Source organism: Protopterus annectens, chromosome 5.part0 (genome assembly GCF_019279795.1).
Source record: "Protopterus annectens isolate FY-2018-M chromosome 5.part0, PAN1.0, whole genome shotgun sequence".
Lineage (NCBI taxonomy): Eukaryota > Metazoa > Chordata > Ceratodontiformes > Protopteridae > Protopterus > Protopterus annectens.
The window spans coordinates 412,457,387-412,482,761 of NC_056735.1; the positions used below are offsets into that span (position 1 = coordinate 412,457,387).

General features: G+C 42.3%; 1 protein-coding gene across 1 annotated transcript in view; it reads right to left on the minus strand.

Annotated features, from left to right (window-relative positions):
- Nucleotides 1-25,375, minus strand: part of KDM6A (lysine demethylase 6A) — a gene marked incomplete in the record, with an annotated part of 3,528,619 nt that overhangs the window by 452,922 nt on the left and 3,050,322 nt on the right. The window contains 1 exon segment of the mRNA XM_044072373.1: nucleotides 16,914-17,028. Coding sequence (XP_043928308.1) covers nucleotides 16,914-17,028 — 115 coding nt within the window.

Below are 25,375 nucleotides of genomic sequence, written 5' to 3' on the forward strand. Positions count from 1 at the left end.
ATGTTATGTGATCCTATCTCGCCTACATTCTGACTGATGGGACAGCGTCCCTAGCACCTAAATCCCGGGTGGCTCATTGGAAAACACTCCTGAGCACTGTGGAACCAAATGAAGCTCGTCCTCTAGATGCCACATCTAATTTGTAGTGAGAAATGAAGGTGTGCGGGGAAGACCATGTAGCCGCAGCACAAATGTCACCAATAGCAAGCTTACAATGAAATGCTACCGAAGTAGCCATAGCCCTTGTAGAATGAGCTTTGACAGAGGTGGTAAGCTCTTTGTTAGAATAAATATAAGCTTGAGTAATACAGTCCCTGATCCATTTGGCAATAGTGACCTTTGTGACAGCGTTGCCCAATTTGTTTTCTGCAAAGGATACAAACAACTGATCTGTCTTCCTTGATTGTTTGGTCCTGTCTAAATAAAAACGTAACTGTCTGTGGACATCCAGTGTGTGGAAAAGAAACTCTGCTTTATTGGAGTATTTTGGGAAAAAAACTGGAAGCTCTAACGATTGTTGCAAGCATAAAGTAGAACAAACTTTAGGAACAAAAGAAGGATTTGGTTTGAGGGATACCCTGTCTGTATGAAAAACCAAGTACGGGGGTTTCACTGACAAAGCTTGAAGTTCTGAAACCCTTCTGGCTGAAGTAATCGCCACTAGAAAGGCTGTCTTCCATGATAGAAACTTTAGATCACAGGTAGCTGCCGGTTCAAAGGGAAAAGAAGTCAAGGTATGCAACACTATATCGAGATCCCATGGAGGTGCAGGATGAGAAATCGGAGGTCTTAATAAAGCAGCACCTTTCAAGAAGGTCTTACACAATCTGTTGCTCATTAAAGGTGGGTCTATGGATTCATGAAAATTAGAAATTGCTGCCAATTGTACTTTGATGGTAGAAACTGAAGAGCCTTGATTGAAAAGAGAGGTCAGGAATTTGAGTACTTCTGCCACGGGAGTAGAAATGGGGTCCAGGCCCCAGAGTTGAGCACAAATAGCAAACCTTTTCCACTTGCTAGAATACAGTTTCTTTGTAGCAGACTTGTGGGCTGAAGATAATATGTGCACAACATCTGGGTCCAGTGCATGTCTCCTGACTATCGTCGGAAGAGGAGGAGCCAGGCCGTCAATTTTAAGGTGTGTAGGGACTGGTGTAATAGTCCCGACTGATGAATCAGTAGGTCTGGGACCTGGTCCAGGAACCATGGACCTTCCAGAGCATGTTTCCGAAGATAGGGAAACCACACTTGACGAGGCCAGTAAGGAGCAATTAAGATCATCTTGCTCCCTAAGAGAGATGCCTTTTGAATCACCCTGGGAGGAGAGGAACTGGAGGGAAGGCATAAAGCAGGCCGGTGGGCCAAGGATGGACTAATGCGTCCATGGGGCTCTTCCCCGGAGCCGGGGTTAGGGAGAAAAATTCTTTGCACTTCGCATTCAGAGGAGTCGCGAAGAGGTCGCAACACGGAACTCCCCATTCGCTGAAAATCTGCCTTGTAACTGTCATATTCAGAGACCATTCGTGAGGAGAGAGGATGGTTCTGCTCAACCTGTCGGCTATGACATTGGACTTGCCCGGTATGTGAGTAGCCACTAGGAAGCGTTTGGTCGAGACTGCCCATTCCCAAACTCTCATGGCTTCTCTGCAAAGAGGATAGGATCTGGTCCCTCCCTGTTTGTTCAGGTACCAGACAACTGACATGTTGTCTGAGTGAACAGCAATTACGCCCTGAGGGAGATAATCGTGAAGGGCTTGAAGGGACAGGAGTACTGCCCTCATTTCTAGGATGTTGATGTGAAGAAGGGTCTCTTCCGGGTGCCATTTGCCTTGGACTGACCTGCCCAAGGAACGCCCCCCCACCCCATCTGGGAGGCGTCCGTGGTCAAAGTGGCCGCTGGAGGAGGAAGAACAAAGGGTCGTCCCTGATCCAAATTGGAGGACACTAGCCACCAGCGAAGGTCCCGTTTGCAAGATTCTGTGATCCATATGAGATGATTGAGAGGGAGTTCCTGAAAGGACCACTGAGTTGAAAGAAGCCACTGGAGGATTCTCATGTGTAACCTTGCCAAGGGAACTAGCAGAACTGTGAAAGACATGGATCCCAATAGCTGTAGGACCCATTCTGGCTGGGGCTTTGGACCTGGGGAGTAAGGCTCAAACTTGATTTTGAATGGTTTGAATTCTGTCTGCAGGTAGATAGACCCGCATCTGGTTTGAATCTATCTCTACCCCTATGAATCTTATTCTTTGAGATGGCCGCAACACAGACTTTGGCCAATTGAAGGTGATTCCAAGGGAATTGCCCAGTGATATAGTGGCTTGCAGGCTCCGTAGAAGTAGATGCTTGGAGGTGGCAGTTAGGAGCCAGTCGTCTAGGTACGGAAACACCTGGAATCCTAGACTTCTCAGGTGAGCAGTCACTACTGCCAAGCATTTGGTGAACACCCTGGGGGCTGTGATGAGACCAAAGGGCAGCGCACGGAACTGAAAATGACTGCCTCCTAGGCTGAAGCGCAAATGTCTCCTGGACGTTTGATGTATTTTGATATGATAATACGTGTCCTTGAGATCTATGGAGCACATCCAAACACCCTTCTCCAACAATGGGAGAATGGTTTGTAGAGTGACCATTCGGAACTTGGACTTCTTGACTGAACGTTTTAGGTTGCTTAGGTCCAAAATGGGCCTCAAGTCCCCGGTCTTTTTTGGCACCAAAAAGAATCTTGAGTAAGTCCCTAATCCGATCTGGTCTGCGGGGACCGGTTGGATGACTCCTTTTTGCAGCAGCTTTGAAATTCCTGAGGCTGCGGTATCCCGTTGACTGGGTGGCGGGCCCGGGATTTCTTTGGACTGAGGGGGGGGGGGAGAGAATGGGATGGAGTAACCTCCGGCGATAATCCGAAGCACCCATCGGTCCTGAGTGATCCCTTCCCAGGCCTCCAGGTGCTTCGAAAAACGACCCCCGACTGGCTCCGGAGCAGCACAGCCGGGCAATCCCTCAGGGACTATGAAAAGCTGAAGAGCCACGAAAGGACTCGCGGTCTCCAGTGTTGCGAGGGCCTCTGCCGCCTCTGGGATGGCGTCTTCCGGATGAATTTCCCCCTCCTCTGCCTCTGGAGGGGGAACCTTCCTGCTGAGAGGGGTAAGACTTCTGAGATCTACGGAACCACATTTTCCCTCCTCTTTTAGCCTTGGGATAAGGCCGAAAGGGAGTGGAAAATCGTGCCCCTACAGCAGTCAGAGTCTTACCCTCCTGTTCACAGCGGGTAAGTGTGTCTTTTACCTTGGGTCCAAACAGGGAGGACCCGTCAAAGGGGGCGTCGACAAATGAAGACTTAAAGGCCTCCGCGAAATGACACATGCGGAGCCAGGCTTGTCTCCGTAGAGCAATGCCTGTACCCGCCGCTCTACTCGCCCCTTCGGCTGCATACGAAATGAGCCTCATGGACGAGTTCGAAATGGACGACATTGTAGCCAGCTGAGATCCAACCGTCTGGGCCAGCTCCACAGGCAGGTTACCTAAGAGGGTATCGGATAGCTCCTTAATCAGATCCCTCTGAAATCTCGTAAAGTGCGTCAGGTAGTTCAAAGACCTCAGAGTAAAGGCCGCTGAACTAAGGGTGCGCTTACCATACCGATCCATGCTCCTAGACTCCTTATTAGGAGGATGGACGGACGTAGAAGCCTCTGCGACATCTTGCTGGGTAGCAGATGCCACCACCATAGCATCCACAGCCACACCTTTCGTAAGGAACTCTCTATCTGGGGGCGCAGAGAGAAATTTGTTCGGACGAGCGGGCACCGGTTCCACAGAGTCTGGGTGTTCCCACGCCCTTCGACAGATCAAATCCAAGAGCTCGAAGGGCGGAGACACCCAGGAGGCGGAGGGCTGAGCCCCGAAGGCCTTCAGGAACACCGACTCATCAGCAGAGGGAGGTTTGGACTGCCAGCCGCCTCGTTGTTTTAGGGCTTCCAGGATGTCTGCAAAGGAGACATCATCCGAGGACGACTTGGGGACCCCTCTGCATCATCGAGATCAGTGTCAGATGTCAAAGACTCGTCAGGGGAGTCAACGTGCTTCCTCTTGCACGTTCTCTTCCTGGGAGGTTCTTCCGAAGAGGCTACAGAAGGACCTCCAGGAGGGGGAGAAACCCCAGCGGGGGTAACCTAAGGCCCAGGGGCTCCGCTGTCTATGGACAGGGGGACTGCCAACGACCCAGTCTCCAAATGTAGGGAAGGAGCTGGGGAAACTGTGGAGGTAGCCAAGGAAGATTTGGCTAAAGCACTCCTCATAGCCCTGAAGGCGGGACCACCAGAATCCTGGGAGGGTCCCCCCTCCGTGGCCACGACAGTGGACGGTACTCCCGCCGCCGAAGCACCAAGAGGGAGACTTGGGACCGAAAGCATCAATCCCGAAGCCTCCCCCCCAGGACCGAAGGAAGAAGTCTGTGCACTGAACTCCGACCCAAGAGCCGGAGTCGGAGCAAGGGTCGGGCCTGACCCTAACACCTCCACTGGTTCCACCAGCACCTGCTCCAACGGTGCCGAAGCTGTTGGAGGAGGAAGTACAGTAGGGGAGTGGACCATCGGCTCCAAAGCCAAATGGGCTGGAGCCGAAACCATCTTTTGGAACACCGGAGACTGGAAGAGTCGAAGGAGCACCCTGTCGATGTCCGAATCAGACATCTTGAATGATCTCGAGGATACCGATCGGGCCCGAACCGATTTCTCCATCGGCTCCGAAGGGCTCGGGGACTGGCTCCGAAATGACTCAACAATTATCGGCTCCGAGGAAACCTTCAAGGAAATTTCCCTCGGTGCCGATAAGGACTTCGGCTCCGAGGGGGAAGAGTCTGAGCTGATGACCCTTATCGGCTCCAATATCAGTGGAGCCGATGAGGGTGACCCGCCTCTCGATGCTCCAGACCTCGGCTCCGAAACCAGAGGGGTCGAGGCTGGAGGCATCGAGGCAGACCGTTCCGACCTCGGCTCCGAAGTCCGTGGAGCCGATGGAGAAGTCTGCTTAGTTTTCTTAGCAGTCGGTTCCGACTGACTGGTCGGAGCCGACGCTTTCCTCTTTTTAGAAGGAGACGGAGAGGAAGATAAAGCCTCCTCGAAGGAAGGCTTGATTAATCCTTTGAGGATTAATTTGTTTTTCCTCTCCTGGAGGACTCGGGAGGAAAATGCATGGCATACACTGCACGATTCTTGCAGATGTTTAGCACCAAGACAATAGACGCACGAGGAGTGGTCGTCCGTTATGGACATTTTGAAGCCACACCTCGTGCACTTTTTAAACCCGGAGGGTTTATGCTCTTTAGACATAATCAGGCTACAAAAAACAGATAACCACAGTAAACACTAAAAGGTTTGACACACAGGAACAAAAATATGTATGCCACTAACTTAGTGTAAATATTTAAACTAAAGAACTTTTTTTTTTTTTTTTTTTTCACACAAGATTGTCAGGAAGAGAAAGGGAAAAAAGGAGGGTCAAGACCCTCTAACTTAAACGGGTACTTGACCCACACACAACCACTAAAGAAGTAGTAACCACAGGGGAAGGCCCCTCTAACTTAAACGGAACCTTCTCTGACAGGAAAAAACACGAAAATTTTAACCAAATCTTAGAAAAACACTCGTACACAAAGAATAGCCGTTAAAACAGCTTTTGGGTTTAAATGAAGCAAATACTGACAGGAAAAAAGCCTAATATATAGTACTTAGTCCAGCCAATGTTGAGACCACGTCCAAGCTCTGTAAGCGGCAAATGAGATCTGGGGGATTAGTGGTGGTGCATCCTGGGATAAAGATAGCTCAGCCAATTAGAGGCCTCGCTCTATAGCATAAGCGTGCCGAGTCGGAGCAGAGGGATCGGCTCCGAACCCATCAGTCAGAATGTAGGCGAGATAGGATCACATAACATCATTACTTATAAATTGCTATATTCAAGAAGCTATAGTCCTAAAACTCTGGAAACACTCCTACATTATTTTCTTGGCTTAAAGGTGCCAAATTTTGAGAAATAGCGAACAGACCTACTGCTACCTGGTTCCCTGTACCAAAAATACTTGAAAATTATGTTCACTTACAGTTGAACAGCCTCTTAATACTGTTCATATTTGTGTCGCTGGGTCCTTGTACACAGCTTACACTAATTTATTTTTGCCAGGATTTCAAACCATCACAGGTCTGCCCAAATCAGCTTTCCTGGGACAATGTCGTATGCTTTCTCCAAGACTAGGAATCCCAGTTGGACTCTTTCTCAACTCCACCTTCTTCTCTACCATCTGTCACACTGCAAACATCAGGTCAGTTGTGATGAATCCCGACTTTTATCCAAACTGTTCACCTCCTACTTACTTCCTACTTTGCTAGTCAGTGTATTCATTTAATCAATCATCATCTCCAGCACTTTCACATGGTGTGACAGGAGTTTGAATACTGAAGGCAGTATGGTGATGTCAACGCCTCTTTGTTCTTGTGCAATGCCACTAGACTGCTTACTCTACAGTCATATGGAATACCTACATCTCCATGGTTCCACTTGAAAACATTGAAATTCTAAACCATCAAAATTCATATGGTCGAGACCATATTATCGTGTGTTTAGAACATCAATGTTGTCAAGGGGAAGAAAAAGGTAAGTAAGAAATGGAAAAAGCCAGTGTTTCTGCAGGGCAGCAAGGTGCCCTGCACACTATGTCTGTGAATGTGCCATCTCTGTGATGGCACTGCAGACAGGGTACGGGAAATCTCCCGTTTAGCGCTTCTGCATATAGTGCTAAAACAGAGATTTCCCTTTACACCACTGTAGTGAGATCTTGGAGTTGATATATTAAAGTTGGGAGGGGGGGTGCAGGGCGGCAAAGCCCCCCTGCATAAAAAAAAGTTTTTAGAGGTTTTTTTTCTTTTTTTTTTTACATTCCCTTTGAATCTTCGATGGTTTGAAACTCAAAGTTCTGGTTTCGATTATCAGAATTTCGATGTTTCAAGCTTTCGATGATTCAAAGTGGAACCATCTCCATACCTCAATGGAGTACCCTCAGGAACGATTTCCCCCCATCTAACCCAACATCTTTAGCATATCTCTGAACCTTCTTCTTTCCATGCAGCATTTCTTTAGTGCTATACTTACTCTTCTAGAGCATTTGGTTTAACTATTGTAGGCTTGCATGGCGCACATCATCTTCTGTGGGGTTTTCTCAATTCAGAAGCTGCTGGAAGTTCTCCTTCCATTTGCCTTTGATGTTCTCTGGACTAGTGAGCAGACTGTTGATGGCATCCTCCTTATCTTTGTTTTTGTCTTGTAACTTGATAAGAGTTGTTTGTGCCATTTGCCAAGTCACTTTCCAGAAGGTGGTAAGAGTTTGCTCTGATGCCTTGCTCTATGACATTGTGACTAATCTTTGCCAAATTGTGCTCCGCTGCCTGATCTTTCTCTACCACTTCTTCCTGTACTCCTTTCTTGATAACGTCCTGATTTCCATATGCAAACACCAGCTTTCCTTATGTACTCTTTCTGTACCTGGCTTGGCCACATACCTATTCTACTGTCTTCACATATGCTGCTTTAAGAATGTCATTTTTTCTTCTACTCTAACTACTTCCCTCTTCTTCTTGATGTGCTAAAGCTCAGAATATTTTCTTGAGATCCTATGCTTTCACTACAGTCAATTTCCAGGTCTTCAGCCTAGTCTCTACTGACCGTACAGTCTTTTCTGACCACTACTTGCAGCTAGCTGACTGTGGTCACCAGTGATTTATGCTAGGAGCCAAAATTTTCAGTAATAACTTTGCAATTGTTGATTCTATTCCACTGTCCTTTCCTGACTAGGAAAAAGTCTACTCGGATGCATGTTAGGTACTCTTGTATGTGATCTTGTGACAATCTCTCTTGGCGAATCGCATGTTGGCCACCACAAAACCGTATGTTAGACAGAAGTCTGGAATGGCCTCTCCTACTTCACTCCTTGAGGACTTCAGCAATTCTCATATCCTGTTCAGTTTGCCCAGATGTGCACATTCAGGACCCCCACTATCAACTCCAACTCACTCTGGCCTACAACTGCTGTCTAAACTCACTCTGGCCTGCAATTGCTGTCTAAATGCATTCTTTTCGTCTCCAAAGATGATGAACAGAAGTAGTACAGTGGAGAACCCCAGAACAAAGAGCTTCAGCAATAAAAACAGGCAGAACTCCACATCATCGGGTGTTTATTTGAACAACAAAGCTTTCAGATAAACTATCTTTCCTCAGTGTCTTACAAAAATCATTCAAAACTAAATAATTAAACATCACATGATAGTCAAACCTATCCGATAATATTCAATTAAAATTCAACAACTAAATCTTCCTACTAGGAGAGAATACCCCAAGAAATATATATTATACACATCTATTTAGATTAATATTAATATATAATTAAACAATAAAATACATCAAAAAGCTTACTTTACTTTTTGCTGTTTTGTTTTTAAAATAGGCTTTAGTGTGACTTGCTCATTTAAATCTGGATATTTGTCTGCCTGTAGGCAGACGATCCACTCCTATTCCTTATTTTGTTCACTAAGTCACCTCGTCTCAGATTTTGATAGACAATATGTAATACTCTAAAACAAAACTGATGACTTTCATCATTTTCTTGGATATGTTGGGCCAGGGACATCCCTACGTTCTATCCGACCTGTGTTCTATGATCCTGCCCCATAACCTTCTAGTGGACTTTCCAATATAGAAACCTGCACATTTTTGGCAATTAGTCATATATATATATATATATATATATATATATATATATAATAGAAAATGTATTACATGCAGCTGTACAGCCAGACAAACTTCCTACCCTTAGCTGGGTGAACAAACTCAGTGGATTGATTAATGTTAGCACAGCATGAGCAATTATGACATGGAAAAGTTACTTTTCTATTAAATTTAGGAACATGCTTATTAAGATTAAAATCCTTATAACATAAGAGCTTTTTCAGATTATCATTTACGATATGTAAATGAAGGCTTATTTGGAAACCATTTTTCATGGCCAGGCATGGCCTTCAAAATGTCTCAGTTTTCTCTAATGATCCTTTCCACTGGGCTCACTAGTCCTACTAAAGGTCATTAAGTACCTCAAGGGTTGGCTAGAATCCAGGTTTTGCATAGCTAAAGGGCAACCTTTATGACCAGAAAAATCGGGTCTAGCCCTTGTATCTTAGTTGTATCATATCATTCCTTACTACTTCTAATTCCTCAGGGTTATAACCCCCCTCTAAAAAATTAGTCATTTCCTGCATCTGTGATTCACAGACATCCATTCATAGGCTGGCACTAGGCTATCGGCCCTAGGGCCTATACAAGCCTAGCCATAACAATTCCCTGGCTTTTTCTTCCCACACTATTTACTTCCCTGGACCCCTGTCTAGCAGGGCGACTGATGTATTCAGGAAAAACAACAGCCAAAAGATCCACCAAATGCAATTTATTTTTGAACTCTGACGTCTCGGCCACAGCCTTCAAGGTGTAAAAAACATGAAAAACCACAGCACAATATATACTAGAGTAAAATACCAATTACATGGTTAATTAATAAAAATTGGCAATTAATTAAACAGCACTTTCCAATTAAAATCTTCATTCAAGCCCAAAGGAGACACTGTTTTAAATTTCAACATATATACAGCTTCTTTATACAGTAAAAGTGACTTAATATCTACATTGTTGTAATTAGAAACATGAATTTGTTCCAAAATAGTACCCTGTAAGCCTCTGCTTTATGGACCATTTAAATGATACTACAACATATGAAGTGGTAAATGTTGAAGCATATGCAGCTTCTTTGTTGGAATACAAAGAGCTTATTAGTAAGGGTATTAGATTAGGATATTTTTGCTCTGCAGATATGAAGAAAAAATTTGGGATAGATGGTTGTTATATGGCCCATTTCTATTGCCTACCAAAAATACATAAAAATACAAGTAAACCCCCTGGTATATTGTTTCAGGATGTCATTATTTTCTTCACAATTTAGGAATTTTTTTACATAATTTTTTGGTACCTTATGTTAACAAGTTACCCTCATATTGCAGATATTTTTGATTTTTTAGAAAAAATAAGGGGTATTACTTGGAATAATAATATGTATTGGATGACCATTGATGTAAAGAGCCTATACACCAACATTAGACATCAGGTTGGTGTAGAAGCTATTAGGATTTTTTTGGGAGCTTCCCCTTCCACTGAATATATAGTTGAGCTTATATACTTTTCATTAACTCATATTTTTTTTGTATTTAATAAGATTATAGATCATCAATTAAAGGGGACAGCCATGGGGGCTGCCTTTGCCCCCATGTATGCCAACTTGGCCATGGGCCTGTTTGAATTAGAGGTTATTTATAAATATAGTTTCTTTCGTACTCATGTTATTAAATATTTCAGATACGTAGATGATTTGATTTTTCTTACAGAAGGGGGTTACTCGTCTGTACATCAATTTGTATCTGATTTAGATGTTAGGTTTTGTTTGCAATTTGATGGTTTAAGGATTGGCACTAGAGTTCCTTTTTTGGATGTAGTGCTAGATATTTCAGATGGTCATAACTTGGTTACTTCCATCAACAGGAAATTTGAAGGGGGTTTTCAATATGTACATGGCACTAGTGGCCATCCACCCCATACCTTGCAGGCTTTGCCCTATGGAGAAATGTTAAGAATTTCTAGGTTGTGTAATGAACCACATATATTTAATAATGAATTATCTTCTATGGTACAATCTTTTTTGGCCAGGAGGTATAATAAGCAAATAATGGAAGAAAGTTATGAGCGTTTGAATAAGGGTAAGAAACAAATTTATAATAAACCTGGTGTGGTGTTTAAAAGACGTAGTAATAATTATAATGTGCAACAGGAAAATAAAGAAGTTATATATTTTGTATCAACATTTGGTTGCTTCACTGTAGAATTTGTTAAAATTATTAAACAATTTTGGGAATACTTATGTTCTTTAGACAGTGTCCAGACATGGTTGAATTTAGATCTCAGATTTTCTTACCGTAGGGGTAAAAATATAAAAGATTTTTTAGTTAAAAGTAGATATAATTTACCATCTGATGTCCTTTATCACAACACTGGTCAAACAGGTACTTACCCATGTAGTAAGTGCAAGGCTTGTAATTTTGTTGTACCTTGTTTTTCATATATTAATAGTATTAAGTTTAGTACTAATCACACCTTTTCTTGTACTTCTAAGGGTGTTATATATGCATTACAATGTCCATGTAAGAAGTTTTATATTGGTGAAACCAAGCGAGCCTTTAAAGTAAGGCTCTTGGAACATATTAGGGACATTGAAAACAGAAAAGAATCAAGCCCTATAGCCATGCATTTTTTGAATGTACATAATGGTGACAGCAGAGGCTTACAGGGTACTATTTTGGAACAAATTCATGTTTCTAATTACAACAATGTAGATATTAAGTCACTTTTACTGTATAAAGAAGCTGTATATATGTTGAAATTTAAAACAGTGTCTTCTTTGGGCTTGAATGAAGATTTTAATTGGAAAGTGCTGTTTAATTAATTGCCAATTTTTATTAATTAACCATGTAATTGGTATTTTACTCTAGTATATATTGTGCTGTGGTTTTTCATGTTTTTTACTCCTGGGCCGAGACGTCATAGTTCAAAAATAAATTGCTTTTGGTGAAAAAAAAAAAAAAAATAAAAAAAGAGTTCAAAAATAAATTGCATTTGGTGGATCTTTTGGCTGTTGTTTTTCCTGGCTTTGCTGTTCTGGTTGTTCCTGTCGACCGATGTATTCAGTCTACTGGCCCATAGGTATTGGCTTTTAGCAATACTTCTGAATGTTCTCCTTGCATGCATGCTACTCTTATGTAGACATTTATTCACTTGAACATCTTTTCTATATATGCAAGTCTCTAGTCTAGAAATTATCAACTGTAGCCCAACAGCTAAGTTGTTTAAATGAAAATCAAAGAAAGTAATTTCAAATTTTAAAAATTCAACTGTATTATTTAAATAAGTGGAAAATTCATATAAATCTGTATTACCATGCCAAATTAAAAAAATATCATCCAGAAAACATTTGTAAAATAAAATGTTCGCTACATATACATTAGCTTCACCATATATATATATATATATATATATATATATATATATATATATATATATATATGTTCCCATTTTCCTAATGTCAGATTGGCATATGTACTGGCCACAGCAGTACCCATAGCTGTTCCTGAGATTTGGTGGTATATCTGCTTATTTAAGACAAAAATATTATTCTTGAATACCAGTTCTAAAAACTCATACATGGTTGCAATTCTTCTTGCAGAATAACCACCATATTCCTATAAGATTCCCCTTATACATTCAATGCCATACCTGTTAGGAATGACTATAAAAAGGGATTTTATATCTAAAGTAACTAATAGGAAACAGCTATGAGTATTATTTTTATGCCAGTCATATAGCTGGTTTAAAAAATCTCCTGTATGTAACTAGGTACATTCTTCAAGAGAACTTTCAATACATCCTGTAAGTAGACCGATATTGGCTCCGTCACCCATCCCCTCCCAGAGACTATAGGTCTCATCGGTGGCTTATAAAGGGATTTGTGTATTTTAGGGAGACCATATAGTACTGGAATGGTAGGGCATGGGACACAAAAAAAAATGAAAAATATCAATGTCATCCATTATTTGTAACTCTTAGACATATTAATTTTGTTAATCGTATCATCCACTTCTTTACTACTAATCAGTTTAAAAGTTTGTGTGTCTAAAAGCAATTCATTCATACTTTGTAAATATTCACATATATTCATCTGCCTCCTTAATTATTATTTCATCATTGTTCTGTAATAACTTAATCGCATCAGCTTCTTCAAGTGTTAGATTATACAACTTTTTAAATCCAACTCTACTACAGAAGTCATGAATTTGCTTTTTACATATATTAGTTAATGCAATAATAACAGGATCACTAATGGGAATGAATGTACTACTTCTCTTAAACCGATTACTCATACAAACATTATTGTCTTTAAAAATACTTTTTAAATTCAAGTTACGTGAAAAAAAGATTTAAATCAGTAATGACATTCACTAAGTCATCAGTTGCAGCAGGTACAAATTTTATCACTGGAGATAATAGAGATATCTCAGCATCAGAAAGTCTATAGTCCGATAAATTTACAATCAAGGGACGTTCCAAAGAAGCATTATAAGTTTTTTGTTGACCAGAGGAACTTACTGTAATTTGGCACTCCTGCTCCTGGTTGCTGGATCGTTTCTCAACCTGCCTCAGGACCCGGAACACTGCCTCGATGTATCGCGTCCCTGAACCGGTATTTTTTCAGGTAGGTGAATCCTCACATTCCAGGTTCCTTCTGCAGAAGAAGATGAGGAACTCGAACCACTCGTCACACCCTTATTCTGTAAATTTTCTTTCACTATGGGTACTCTTAAATCGGGTACTAGTCCCATCAATGGTTCTCCTGGTTGTGAGGAAAACAAGGCAGTTTCTACAGTCTTGCTGACTCCTTCCGATTGGTTATTGGTGGGCAGACACTCCACTGGGCATCCACTTCCTGCAAAAGACTGTAGCTGATTGGTTAGCAGTTCGAAAGTATCCAACTCATACATCGAGCCTCGTTTATTTTGAAAATTAGTGGAAACAAATTTATTATTTTGACGTTTCGGCCAAGAGAAAATATGACTATTACTAAAGTCATCGATGTCACGTTGTAATTTCTTCCTCTTTATATTCTTCAACTGTTTATCATATTCATTGAGTCTCCTTAACATTGCATCATACAAGGAGATGTTCTCATTAAACATAACTGAATTCCCAAGCTGCTTCTCTAAGTTAGTAATTTCAGTACATAATTTAATCTCTTTTGATATAAAAAATTCATTCATAATGCGCATATACTCCAAGCCTAAATTTATATTTAGTTCCTGCCATTTTTTTTTAACAATTCAGGGTATGTATTACCATACGGGGGAATATTTAACACCTGCAAACCCCGTGGTACAATACACAAATCTATGTATGCGTGAAAACAAACGCTGCCACTGCAGCCTTTTAAAGATTTTAACCTTGTTTTCCAAGGTCTGAATCATGGCGCAAAAGTCATCCCCTTTCAGACCTCATATTAGTATGACTTACTTTTATAGCAACTGCTGGATTCAGACGTTCTAAAAGAGGATTTTCTCTCAAACGTAAGCCATGCAACATACGATTCATTGAGGCATTCTCCGGAGCAGTAGACTGTGCCATGGTATAAAGATACACCTGGCGTCCACGAGTTCAACAAAAAACAGACAATAAGTCTCCAAAGAAGTAGTAAAGTGGAGAACTGCAGAACAAACAGCTTCAACAATAAAAACAGGCAGAACTCCACAACGTTTTGTTTTAGTCATGTCTATCAAAATCTGAGACAAGGTGACGTAGTGAACAAAATAGACACTAAGGAATATGAGTGGATCGTCTGCCTACAGGCAGACAAATATCCAGGCTTAAATAAGCAAGTCACACTAAAGCCTATTTTAAAAACAAAACAGCAAAAAGTAAAACATTTTTTGATGTATTTTATTGTTTAATTATATATCATTGTTAATCTAAATAGATTTGTATAATATATATTTTTAGGGTATTCTCTCCTAGTAGGAAGATTTAATTGCTGAATTTTAATTGATTATCTGACAGGTTTGTCTGTGTCATGTGATGTTTTTAATTATTTGTATTTTTGTAAGACAGAGGAAGGATACTCTATCCGAAAGCTTTGTTGTTCAAATAAACACCAAACATTGTGGAGGTCCACCTGTTTTTATTGCTAAATGCATTATTTTCCCAGCCATCACAATACTGCTGTGGGGCACAGATTATGATTATTGTTCTGTCTTCACACCAGAAACTGTCAAGACTCTGCTACTACCTCTGACATTTCTCACTGTCTTCAGAAGATGCGCTCTCTCTCTACAATTTCCACAACCTTTCTAGCCTGTCCTCCCCCTGGGTAGTAGACCCTAGATTCCAAGAGGCACTGTCCTTCTACCTTGTCTCCTGGATGCACAGGCTAGTCAGCGTCCTCCTTCCCATCATGTCATCCACTTCAAAGCTGGACTTAATCAGCAAAGCCTATATTCAAGTACAGCAATCTTAGGTAGGTTGACTGGTTTTACATCTAGCTTTTGCTCTACACAGTTATCCCGGGGTAGCCTGGGCTGAGCAACAGACCCCTTTTGCCATTAGCATGGGTCCCAGAGTAGGTCACCTTAGTCAACAAGCCAATCTTTATACTGCCAAGTGGCTAGCCCTAACATGGTGTGTAGTCGTTGATCTGGATTCTCCTGTCTAGAGGATACGGAGTGTACCACAGCTGATGAATAAAGTGACTGGTCTGCACAACTCTTCTGCCAGAAGGCACTACTTGGATCCCCATGATGCTGTTTATTTTTGGGTATACTCTGTTGGCATACTTCTCAATTCAATTGGGGAGGTTGGATTTGAAGCCGGTGATGTCCATCCTTGAAGGGGAAATACCAATCATGCTTTTGAGAAGAGATGTGGGAGAAGCCCAGCACAGACATTGAGAAAGCATGCAAACACCACAAAGACAGTGGATGTAGGTCAGGACAGAACCCTGTGTGAAGACCTTAGCCATTATGGCAACTGTGTCACAAACATTACATTGCCTTACTTAGTTAACCCTATCACAGGTAAGGCATTTCCTTAGATAAGGGCTTTAGGATATGTACCCATGACACTGAAGTAAAAATTTAGATCACAACAATGAACATACACTTAAAAATATCTTGAGTCAAGCTCTAAGTTAAGCAAGCACTGCTGTGATGGCAAAGAACTGAAGAGGTAGCAGCCCGTCTCTTATGGGCACTTCTCCAGTGACATCAAGAAACTTTTACTGACAGAACAAACCAGATGAAGAACCACTCCTCACCAAAGATGCTGTCAGGAAGTGGAGATTTAAGACTCCCTGACTAAGAATGTCTCAAAGATAAATCCAGTAGAATTAACGGTGGTTTCATGCCTCTCAACTGTCCACAACTTGGTCCAGAATGTTGTGCTCGCTCTCTCTCTCTCTCTCAAAATCAATTACTTTCTGAGAAAAGATTGTGGATTATAGTCAAAATGCACATTCATTCGGATAGTCTCAGGTATATAACCTTTCAAAGTTAACAGGAGCAATACTTAAAATGCCTTTTGAATTGTAAGTCTTTATCCCTGATTCTGGACATAAATGTTGACAACTATGATGGGCTTAGCAGACTTCCCTGCCTCTTTCATACTTAAACATCACAGCACAACTGATTAGCAATGTGCATTTTTATACACTTCAGTACAATTCTCTCTGCAATGATTGAAAAAACTTTTATTACTCCATTTGTGTAAGAGAACAATTGCTACAACATTTTGACTACAAGTATGGTTACATATTTAAATGTGATCACAAGTAGATGAGAAGCTACCTTACAGAATTCTTAAACAATCCCCTATCACTTAAAGAATGATTTCTGCACAGCTATTAAAAAAGGACCATCTGACTTTTTAATTTGTAATTGCAATTACATGCAATCACATCCTATACAGAATGACAAAGAATGTTACATATGCAGCTAAAAGCGTCACAATGAGTGGAATCTCTGATGCACCAACCAGATAGTCATTATTATATGTTAGAGTACAGTAGCAACACTAACATTACAAAAACTTCACAAATAGCAAGCTTATAATCTCTACTTTCTACGCTGTATGGGTAGTACCCATTATTTCTGATACTGACTTTCATCAAATATGGAAAATTTTATTTTCAGCTCAGTGTTTACCTTAGCCAAAATATGATGCAAGAAATTTTAGACTCTTACTTTTCACAAAACTCATTCATAACTCCCCAGTAAACTTCAGGAACCGCAAACCATTCGCAGTCTCCAGGGCCAATATTTATGTTCACAGAACAAAAGTTGTTGTTTTCTTGATGGCCTAAAAAGTAAATCAAAACAAGATTTTGTAATGGAATGCAACTACACCTACAACCAACACTTTTTTGGCTGAATACAAAAGTAAAGGTAGATGACAAAGAGAAGTTCAATCAGCAAAGAATTCTAGAAGATTCTGACCATGTAAAACAAAACAAACAACTTAAAGCTCCATGTCTACATAGCTGAAGAATAATACATCAAGTCGAAATGGTGCAATATGTGACTTATACAGTTAAAAACAATTAAACACAAATCTAGCTACAATGATGTTCACAGTTTATCCCCCCCCCCCCCACCCGCCTATCTATCGACACAGGGAGAAGGTAATGATCCTCTCAAAGAACATGAATGCCAAGGTGCAATTTTTCAGAACATACAATGCCCATGTCAGCTCCATCTCTGTTCCAAGAAAAGTTGATGCAGATGGGCAGCAGTATGGCACCATTGATGCAGACCGTCAAGAAGGCTTGAAAATAGAGACTGGCACCAATACCTCAAACACCAAGGAGACAGATGCAGAAAAGAGCAATGAATGAGGTGACAGGGAAGATGGACTGAGGATATAAAGCCAGGGGTATGGCACTGACACTCCTGGCATTGAGGGAACCTCAAGTCAAATGAGCTGAAGACTTGAATACTGGTAACAGGCATCAGACCCAACCAGTGCTGGAGGAGGATGCACCATGATGGGCAGTGGTGCCGATGACGCTGGCACTAAGACATGCTGGGAAAGGAACTTCATGCATCACAGTCAAAGGGCCATCCTGATTAGCTGTAGACAGAGGGGGACAGAAGACACCCATATTAACAAAGGTTCTCATATGATACAAATCAGTGTAGCTCTGAGGGAAGATGTTGAAGGAAGATGCCAGTCATGATACTTAAATTCCTGCTCTGAAGAATGACTGCTGATATTTCTTTGAGGGGGACTGAATCAAAATCACGATGGTCTCCAAACAAGATGGTCTCTATACAGGAGAGATGGAAGACCCTAACATAGCGAAAGCCTCCTATGCTGACTCAATCCTGGGGACATCAGCTATGTGAAAGGAATCCGGTGACCTGTTATTGGTCTTCCTCTTCCCTTTCATCCTTCATCTCTGCCTTGATTTCTGAGCTAGAAGGGAAAAAGACCTTTTAAAATGAACTTTTCCCTATGTTCTTGTAGGTACATGGGCCAAAGTCCTACCAAATATCACAGGAGACCATCTAGATGTTTTGGCTTTAAACATACCACACAGCTCGTGGGCATCCAGGGGCAGGATTCTGTTGCCACAGTGGGCACACTTTCTAAAGCCTGACTTACTACAGTTCTACCATTTCAAAAAATAAAGTAGGTTTACAGCCTAAGTTCACAGCTAAATAGTATGGTATCTGCCTTTCTGGGCCACTCTAAGCCTAGCCTATTTACCCCAACAGTGAGAATCAAATGGTAGTTATGTATTTACCATAACTTGGTATCTCTGTTATCCTAATTCAATATTTCATCACGTCTGGGTCTTGGATCCGATGTCAGATCCGATCCAGCAACTTTACAGAGCAGATTCTAGGCTTGAGCTCATTCCACTCCCATAATCCCTTTCTACCTTCAAACCCTCAGACTGAGTTTGCTGACTAAGGACAGTAACCGTCAGACCCTGACTATCTACCTCGACAAAGGCAAAAATGGTAATCGAACTGCAAGAGGTGGAAACTCAAGGGCCACACTGCAGCCTCTCCAGATCCACCAGAAACAATGATAGGGGAAAGAGGGTGGGAGGTGATGAATAATGAAATAGGACAACACAGACACCAAGTTATAATAAGTACATGACTATTATTTTATTTATTTATTTAAATTTGTTGACCGGGAGTGTCCGATTGGACGTAGGTCCATTTTCAGCGGAGGCCCGGGGAGAAAAGCGCCACAGTTAAAATAGACAGTATTTACATTGGATTACATAGTGATTAACAATTTACATAGCAATTACTTACAACATATTTACAGATGAAGAACATAGTACATCAGTAGACAACTAGAATCTATCTGTGAAGTGCATACCAGACATTAACAAATGTTACAAGAAGAAGAAGTTCATGCTGTATAATAAGTACTGGCTTATGAGCATCTGAGCTTGCTATAATCAAGGTAGTTAGTGGAGTGGAAAGAAAGGTAGTGGTTGGATGGGGTGGATGATATTAGAGTGGGAGCTGCAAGGGCATAGCCCACATGTTTTTAGTTGCGCTTTTAGTAAAATTTTGAAGTGGGTGCATGATGGTATGGAGGTAATTGTGGGTGGGAGTGAGTTCCATAATTTGGCTATGGCGTAAGAGAATAGTGCTTCACCAGCAGAGTTATTGGCTTTAGTGATCTGCAAGTGATTTTTGCTGCTGGATCTTAGTGGTCTGGTGGTGCGATAGGGTTGGAGTAGATTCTGGAGGGATGGGACATTTAGTGGATGGTTTACTAGTTTGTGGGCGAGTGAGAGTTGATACCACTGAAGGAGGTGAGGGAGTTCAAACCAGCCCAGTTCAGCAAGTGAGAGACAGTGGTGACTACGGTAGGATGCCCCTGTGGCGAATTTGGCAATTTTGTTGTAGCAGGTCTCTAGCTTGTTTAGATCACATTGCCTTAGGTTGGTATATATTGGAGAGGCATAAAGTAGGGTGGAGATAAGGTGGGAATTTGCTATTGAAATCTTTGCTGCTCTGGTGAGAAATTGCTTATTTCTGTATAACGCTCCTAGTCTTTTGTGGACTTTTTTTTATAGTCATGGATATGTGAATGTCAAATTTTAGTTTATTGTCTATTTCCACTCCTAGCAATCTGGTGTGTTCAGTTGGGTATATAGTGTTGTCTTTTGCCGTGATGTTAAAGTGAGAGTTGTTTTGAGTATGTTTGGTGGGTTGGAAGATGAGTAGTTTAGTTTTGTTTGGGTTGAGTATTAATCAGGCATCTGATAACCATGTTTCAACAGAGGAAAAAGCTTCCTGTGTGACTTTTTGCACGTCATCCATTTCATTATTCATCACATCTGGGTCAGTATCCCCAGCTACCAAAAACCCCAGGTGGCCCTAAGGAAGGATGTGCCAGAGCACTGTGGAACCAAAAAGACACCCTGCCTCTAGAGATCGTACCAGTCTGTAATGAGTGATAAAAGTGTGAAGTGGACCAAGTAGCAAAAGCACAAATCTTATCTAAGGACATCCTGGCAGCAAAGGCTGAAGAAGTAACCACTGACCATAAGAGAATGTGGCAGCTCCAACTTCTTAATGGAGTAAACCAGAGCGATAAAGTAGAGATCCATTTAGAAATACTTAATTTTGAAACTGCTTGTCCACACCTGTTCAGAGAAAAGGCCACAAATACCTGATCAGATTTTTCAAAGGGTTTAGTTGGATGGAAATAAAATCGAAGCTGACAATGAACATCCAAGGTGTGGAGGAGATATTCGCCCTTGTTAGTGATTAGGGAAGAAAACGAGCAATTGAATTTACTGGTTAAGATTTCTTTTGGTAGCAACTTTAGGAATGAAACAGGGATTAGTTTGAAAGTTGACTCTGTCCTTATGAAAAGCAATATATGATGTTTTAGCAGCTAAGTCCTGCAACTCAGAAACCCTCTTGGCTGAGGAAATAACTACCAGAAAGGTGATTTTCCACGAAAGATATTGGAGATCACAAGAATTAACAGGCTCAAACTGATTTTGGGTGAGAGATTGCAGCATCAACATCAGATCCCAGGGAGGAGCAGGATCTTTTACTGGAGGCCAAAGAAGAAAAATGCTCTTCATGAAGACCTTACATAGCCTGGAGGAAAAAGGGGGCCAAGCACTAGAATAGAAATAGGAAATGGCCACCAACTGTAACTTGATGGTCAAAAAACTGGCCCCTTCTTGAAAAACGGATGTCAAAAAGAGAAGGATATCTGGGAAAGCATGGTCCATATTACATTCTGCTGCCCAAAAGGAAAAACGTTTCCACTTACTCCAGTTGACCTTACAAATAGAAGGCTTCTGTGAAGTCGGAGCAATTCTCCTGATGGGAGAAGCTGGCCTGGACTGCTTTACTATGAATGGAAGTGGAGAAACCACATGGTCAGGCAAAGTGACCGAAGATTGGGTGGAGGTTATGTCAGGTGAGAAATGAGTTCTGGAGCAGGATCCACTATCCCGGGAGGATACTTGAGAGGAGACCTGAGGAAGGGGAGCCACACCTGCCGAGGCCAGAAGGGGGCAATAAGTATTATGAAACTCTTCAGTCTGAAGGGCTTTCTGAAGTACTCTTGGGATCAGAGGAAGGGGAAGTAAGCATAGAGAAGACCCGGCAGCCAATCGTGAACAAGAGTGCCCCTTGCAGACTGTCCCCCTGGGGGAATCAGGGCAAAGTACCTACTGTACTTGTTGTTCAATTGTGAGGCAAACAGGCTGCAGCAAGGCTGACCCCAATGGTCAAAAATCTGAGATGCCACTGACTGATTGAGAGACCACTCGTGGGGAGTCAGGATAGATCTGCTGAGCCTGTCCGCCAGAACATTGGATACCCCAGATATGTGTTGCAAGAAAAAAACGACTGTAGGAGATGGCCCATTCCCACACCCTCAAGGCCTCTTTGCACAATGGGTATAAACGTGTTCCCCCTTGCTTGATATACCAGACCACAGACATATTTGTCTGTGTGAATCACTACCGTCCCCGGAGGACGGCAGTCCCGAAAGGCTTGCAACGTGTGTAGGACAGCCCTCATCTCTAGGACGTTTATGTGCAATTTGGTCTCTGAGGGGGACAACATGCCTTGGACTCTTATGACCTGAAAATGACTCCTCTCACCCTAACAGGGAAGCATCCGTGGTACCGCAGATGTGGGCGGTGGAAGAGAAAAAGGCCTGCCTTGAAACAGATCCTCCAACTGAAGCCACCACAGCAGGTGCCATCTGCAAATGGGAGTTAATGGAAGAAGCATAGACATTGGATAAGTTAGGATATACCACTGAACTGCCAGAGTCCATTGAAGCACCTGCATGTGGTATCTCGCCAGAGGGACAAGAAGAATAGCTGCCTACATGGAATCCGGTGCCCTCAGAGTGAGGTAAGCTGGAGGTGATGGAATCTCTAATATGGCCCTGATCTGTTGTCCGATCAAGACTACTCTGTGGGGAGGCAATGCTGCAATCACTGTGACCGTACTGAGATGAGTGCCGATAAACTCCAGACTCTGTACCAGGGACAGGTTTGACTTTGCCAAGATGACAGTAATCCCCGAGCTCCTGGAACATTTGCAAGAGGCACCATGTGAAAGAAACCAGTCGATGCCTGGTGGGAGCTGTGCGGAGCCAATCGTCTAGGTACGAGACCACCTGAAATCCCCGAAGCCTCAGGTGAGCTGTTACAACTGATAAGCATTTGGTAAACACCCTAGAGGCTGTGGTGAGTCTAAATGGTAGAACTCTGAACTGGAAATGATCGGCTCTGATTCAGAAGCGCAGATACTACTGGAGTGCCTGTTCATTTTGATACAATAGTAGGTATCCTGGAGGTCTATGCAGCACATCCATTCATCCTTCTGGAAAAGGAGCAAGATGGACCAACAGGTTCAGCCTGCTGAGGTCCAAAATTGGACGAAAGTCCCCTGTCTTTTTTTTTTTTTTGGCACTAAAAGAAGCAGGAATAAATTCAGTTTCCTCTTTGTCCTTTCAGGACCTCTTGGATAGCTCTTTTTTCCAGAATTGTTACAACTTCTCATTGGGCCAGTTCTCTCGGACCCGGTGGCATGTTGGGGAGACATTTCTTAGTATGTGGGGGTGGTCGGGAAAAGGGAATTTACCCCTGGATATAATCTTGAGCACCTACTGTTCGTTTGCTATGGAAGCTCAGGTACTTGGGTGCAACGAAAAATGACCCATGACTGCCTCCAGGGCAGGATAGCTGGGCAACTCCTCAGTTGCAATGAAAGGGTTTCTCAGAGAAGGGCTCCCAAGAGCCCTGATTTTGAGGACCCCCCTCTGTTTTTAGGGCTGCGTCTACCATTGAATCCCCTTCCTCTGGAAGAGGAATCCTCGGGAGCATCCTGGAAGGAACCCTGTGACTTGCGGAACCACAGTTTCTTACTGCCCTGTTGGTTTTTGGAAAAGGACCTTTAGGGAGTAGAAAACTCAATCCCGACTGCCAACAGAGTGCTGGCATCCTACACATTGTGGGTTAGGGTTTTTTTCACAGAAGTCCCAAATAAAAAGCTACCAAAAGGGGCGTTAGTAAAAGACACCTTGAAGGGCTCTGCGAACCGGCACAGCCACATCCAGATGTGCTGCCTGATGTCAATGCCTGCACCAGGTGGTCAAAATGTGCCTTCCACCACAATGGAAATTAACCTCACAGAGGAAATGGAAATAGAGGAGATGGTAGTGAGCTTGGGAGAGGACTTCTTGAGGTCCTCTGCTGGCATCAACTCAGAAAGAGACTGGGTGAGCTCGGAGACCAGGTCTCTTTGGAGGTGGGTAAAATGTGCCAGATAATTTAGGGCTCTCAGGCCAAAGGTGGCTTAAGTGTAAACGCACTTCCCATGCCTGTAGATCACCCAGGAATGTCAGTTCAGGGGATGGACACTGGATCTCTGTTCTGGCAGCTCCTTCTTAGTGGCTGCAGCAACCACAATGGCATCGACACTTGCTCCAATGGGTTCGGTCAGCAGGGAGGGGCTCAAGAACTTGTATGCTTTCTTAGGAACCAGTTCCAGTGTCAGGTTCCTTCCATGACCTGTGTGACAGGAGATCAACCAGCTCGTCCAAAGGGGGAGGAAGAGACCCAGAAAGTAGATATGCCTGTCCCGAATGCCTTCAGAAACACAGACTCTTCAGAGGATGGGGACTGGGGAGACCAACCGCCTTTTTGCTTCAACAGCTCCAGAATGTCTCCAAAGGAGACGTCATCTGGCAGAGATCTGGGGTCCCATCCCCTTCCTCTGTGTCCTCCGTGAGGGACTCCATAGGGGAGTCCAAGTTCCTCCTCTTGCACAATCTCTTCTGAGAAGGCTCTTCAGTGAAAAGAGGGGAACCCCTGGGGTTGTAGAAGCTTGAAGGCAATCTCCGGGGGCTAACCCTGAATAGGATGAATGGGCTTCAGGTCACCTGACATCAATGGTCTAGGAGGTTCCCGGAAGGGGGGGAAGATGCTACTCCAGACTTGGGAAAGGTCCACTCTACCACTCGAAAGACCGAAGGACTCGAGGAAACCCAGTCCCTGTCCCCCACAGCCAAAACCACCAGTGTACTCATCCTGAACTATAAAAACAAGAAATAAAATCAATTCCCAACAAAAATGATATACAATAAGAGGACAGTGGGTGGGTGGGGCTACTTCAGCAGTGTGGAATTCGAACATCTGCTTATTATGGCTAACTGCAACTTGCTATTTTCAACACTCCTACTGCTGCAGCAGCCTTTATGCATATGGGATGATTACGAAAGCCTATCAAACCTAGGAGGAGGAAGAATATGGATACAAGAGCTCCTGGAGAATGGTCCTAGCAAAGACATTTCTGTTTGTAATGCCTTGTAAATGTATGCATAAAAGATCATGTAACTGCCACCAGAATAGTATAATACGAGAAATTAAAAATAAAAATTGGACTAGTCTAACAGTGGATGATAAAATAAGGAATTTAGTGGGAGATGCACCAAAGTATTCCTATAAGAACACAAAGTCACTGAAGAGACTCTTACGCTATGAGAAGAGTGGTGATTACAGAATACAATCTGCAAGGAAAGGTATGTTTCCATGTAGAGGGTGTAATCAATGTTCACATATGGCGGGTACAAATATATTTATTTATACATCCTAACACAGGAAGAACATATACTTTTGAAGATTATGCAGATTGCAAGTCCCGTGACATAGTCTATTTAGCTATGTGCATGAAATGTACAGCTTTTTATATTGGGAAGATTAACAGAACATTAAAAGAATGCGTAAGAGAACATTTATATGCTGTAAACAGAGAGGATGAAAGTAATGCATTAGCCAAGCATGCGATTACTAATGATCTTTCCTATAAATTTAAGTTTCTGGTAGTAAAGATAATTAATAAGAGTGTTAGACTTGGGAACTTGGAAAACCACACCAAGAAGGTGGAAGTTAAATGAATCATTCAACTGCAGGTGGATAGAAATGGTGGGCTTAACGATAGGGTGTCTTTAAAACTCTTCTTATTAGATAGACCTCTACAACACTGAAAATTTCTTGTGAGAATAAACATATATAGGCATGGAAATACACACAATAATTTTATACTTATATTTTATACTTATAAATATTTTTACATACATGGGAAAAGCCAAAAGACACAACATGCATATAGGAATGTGAAAGTTTTTA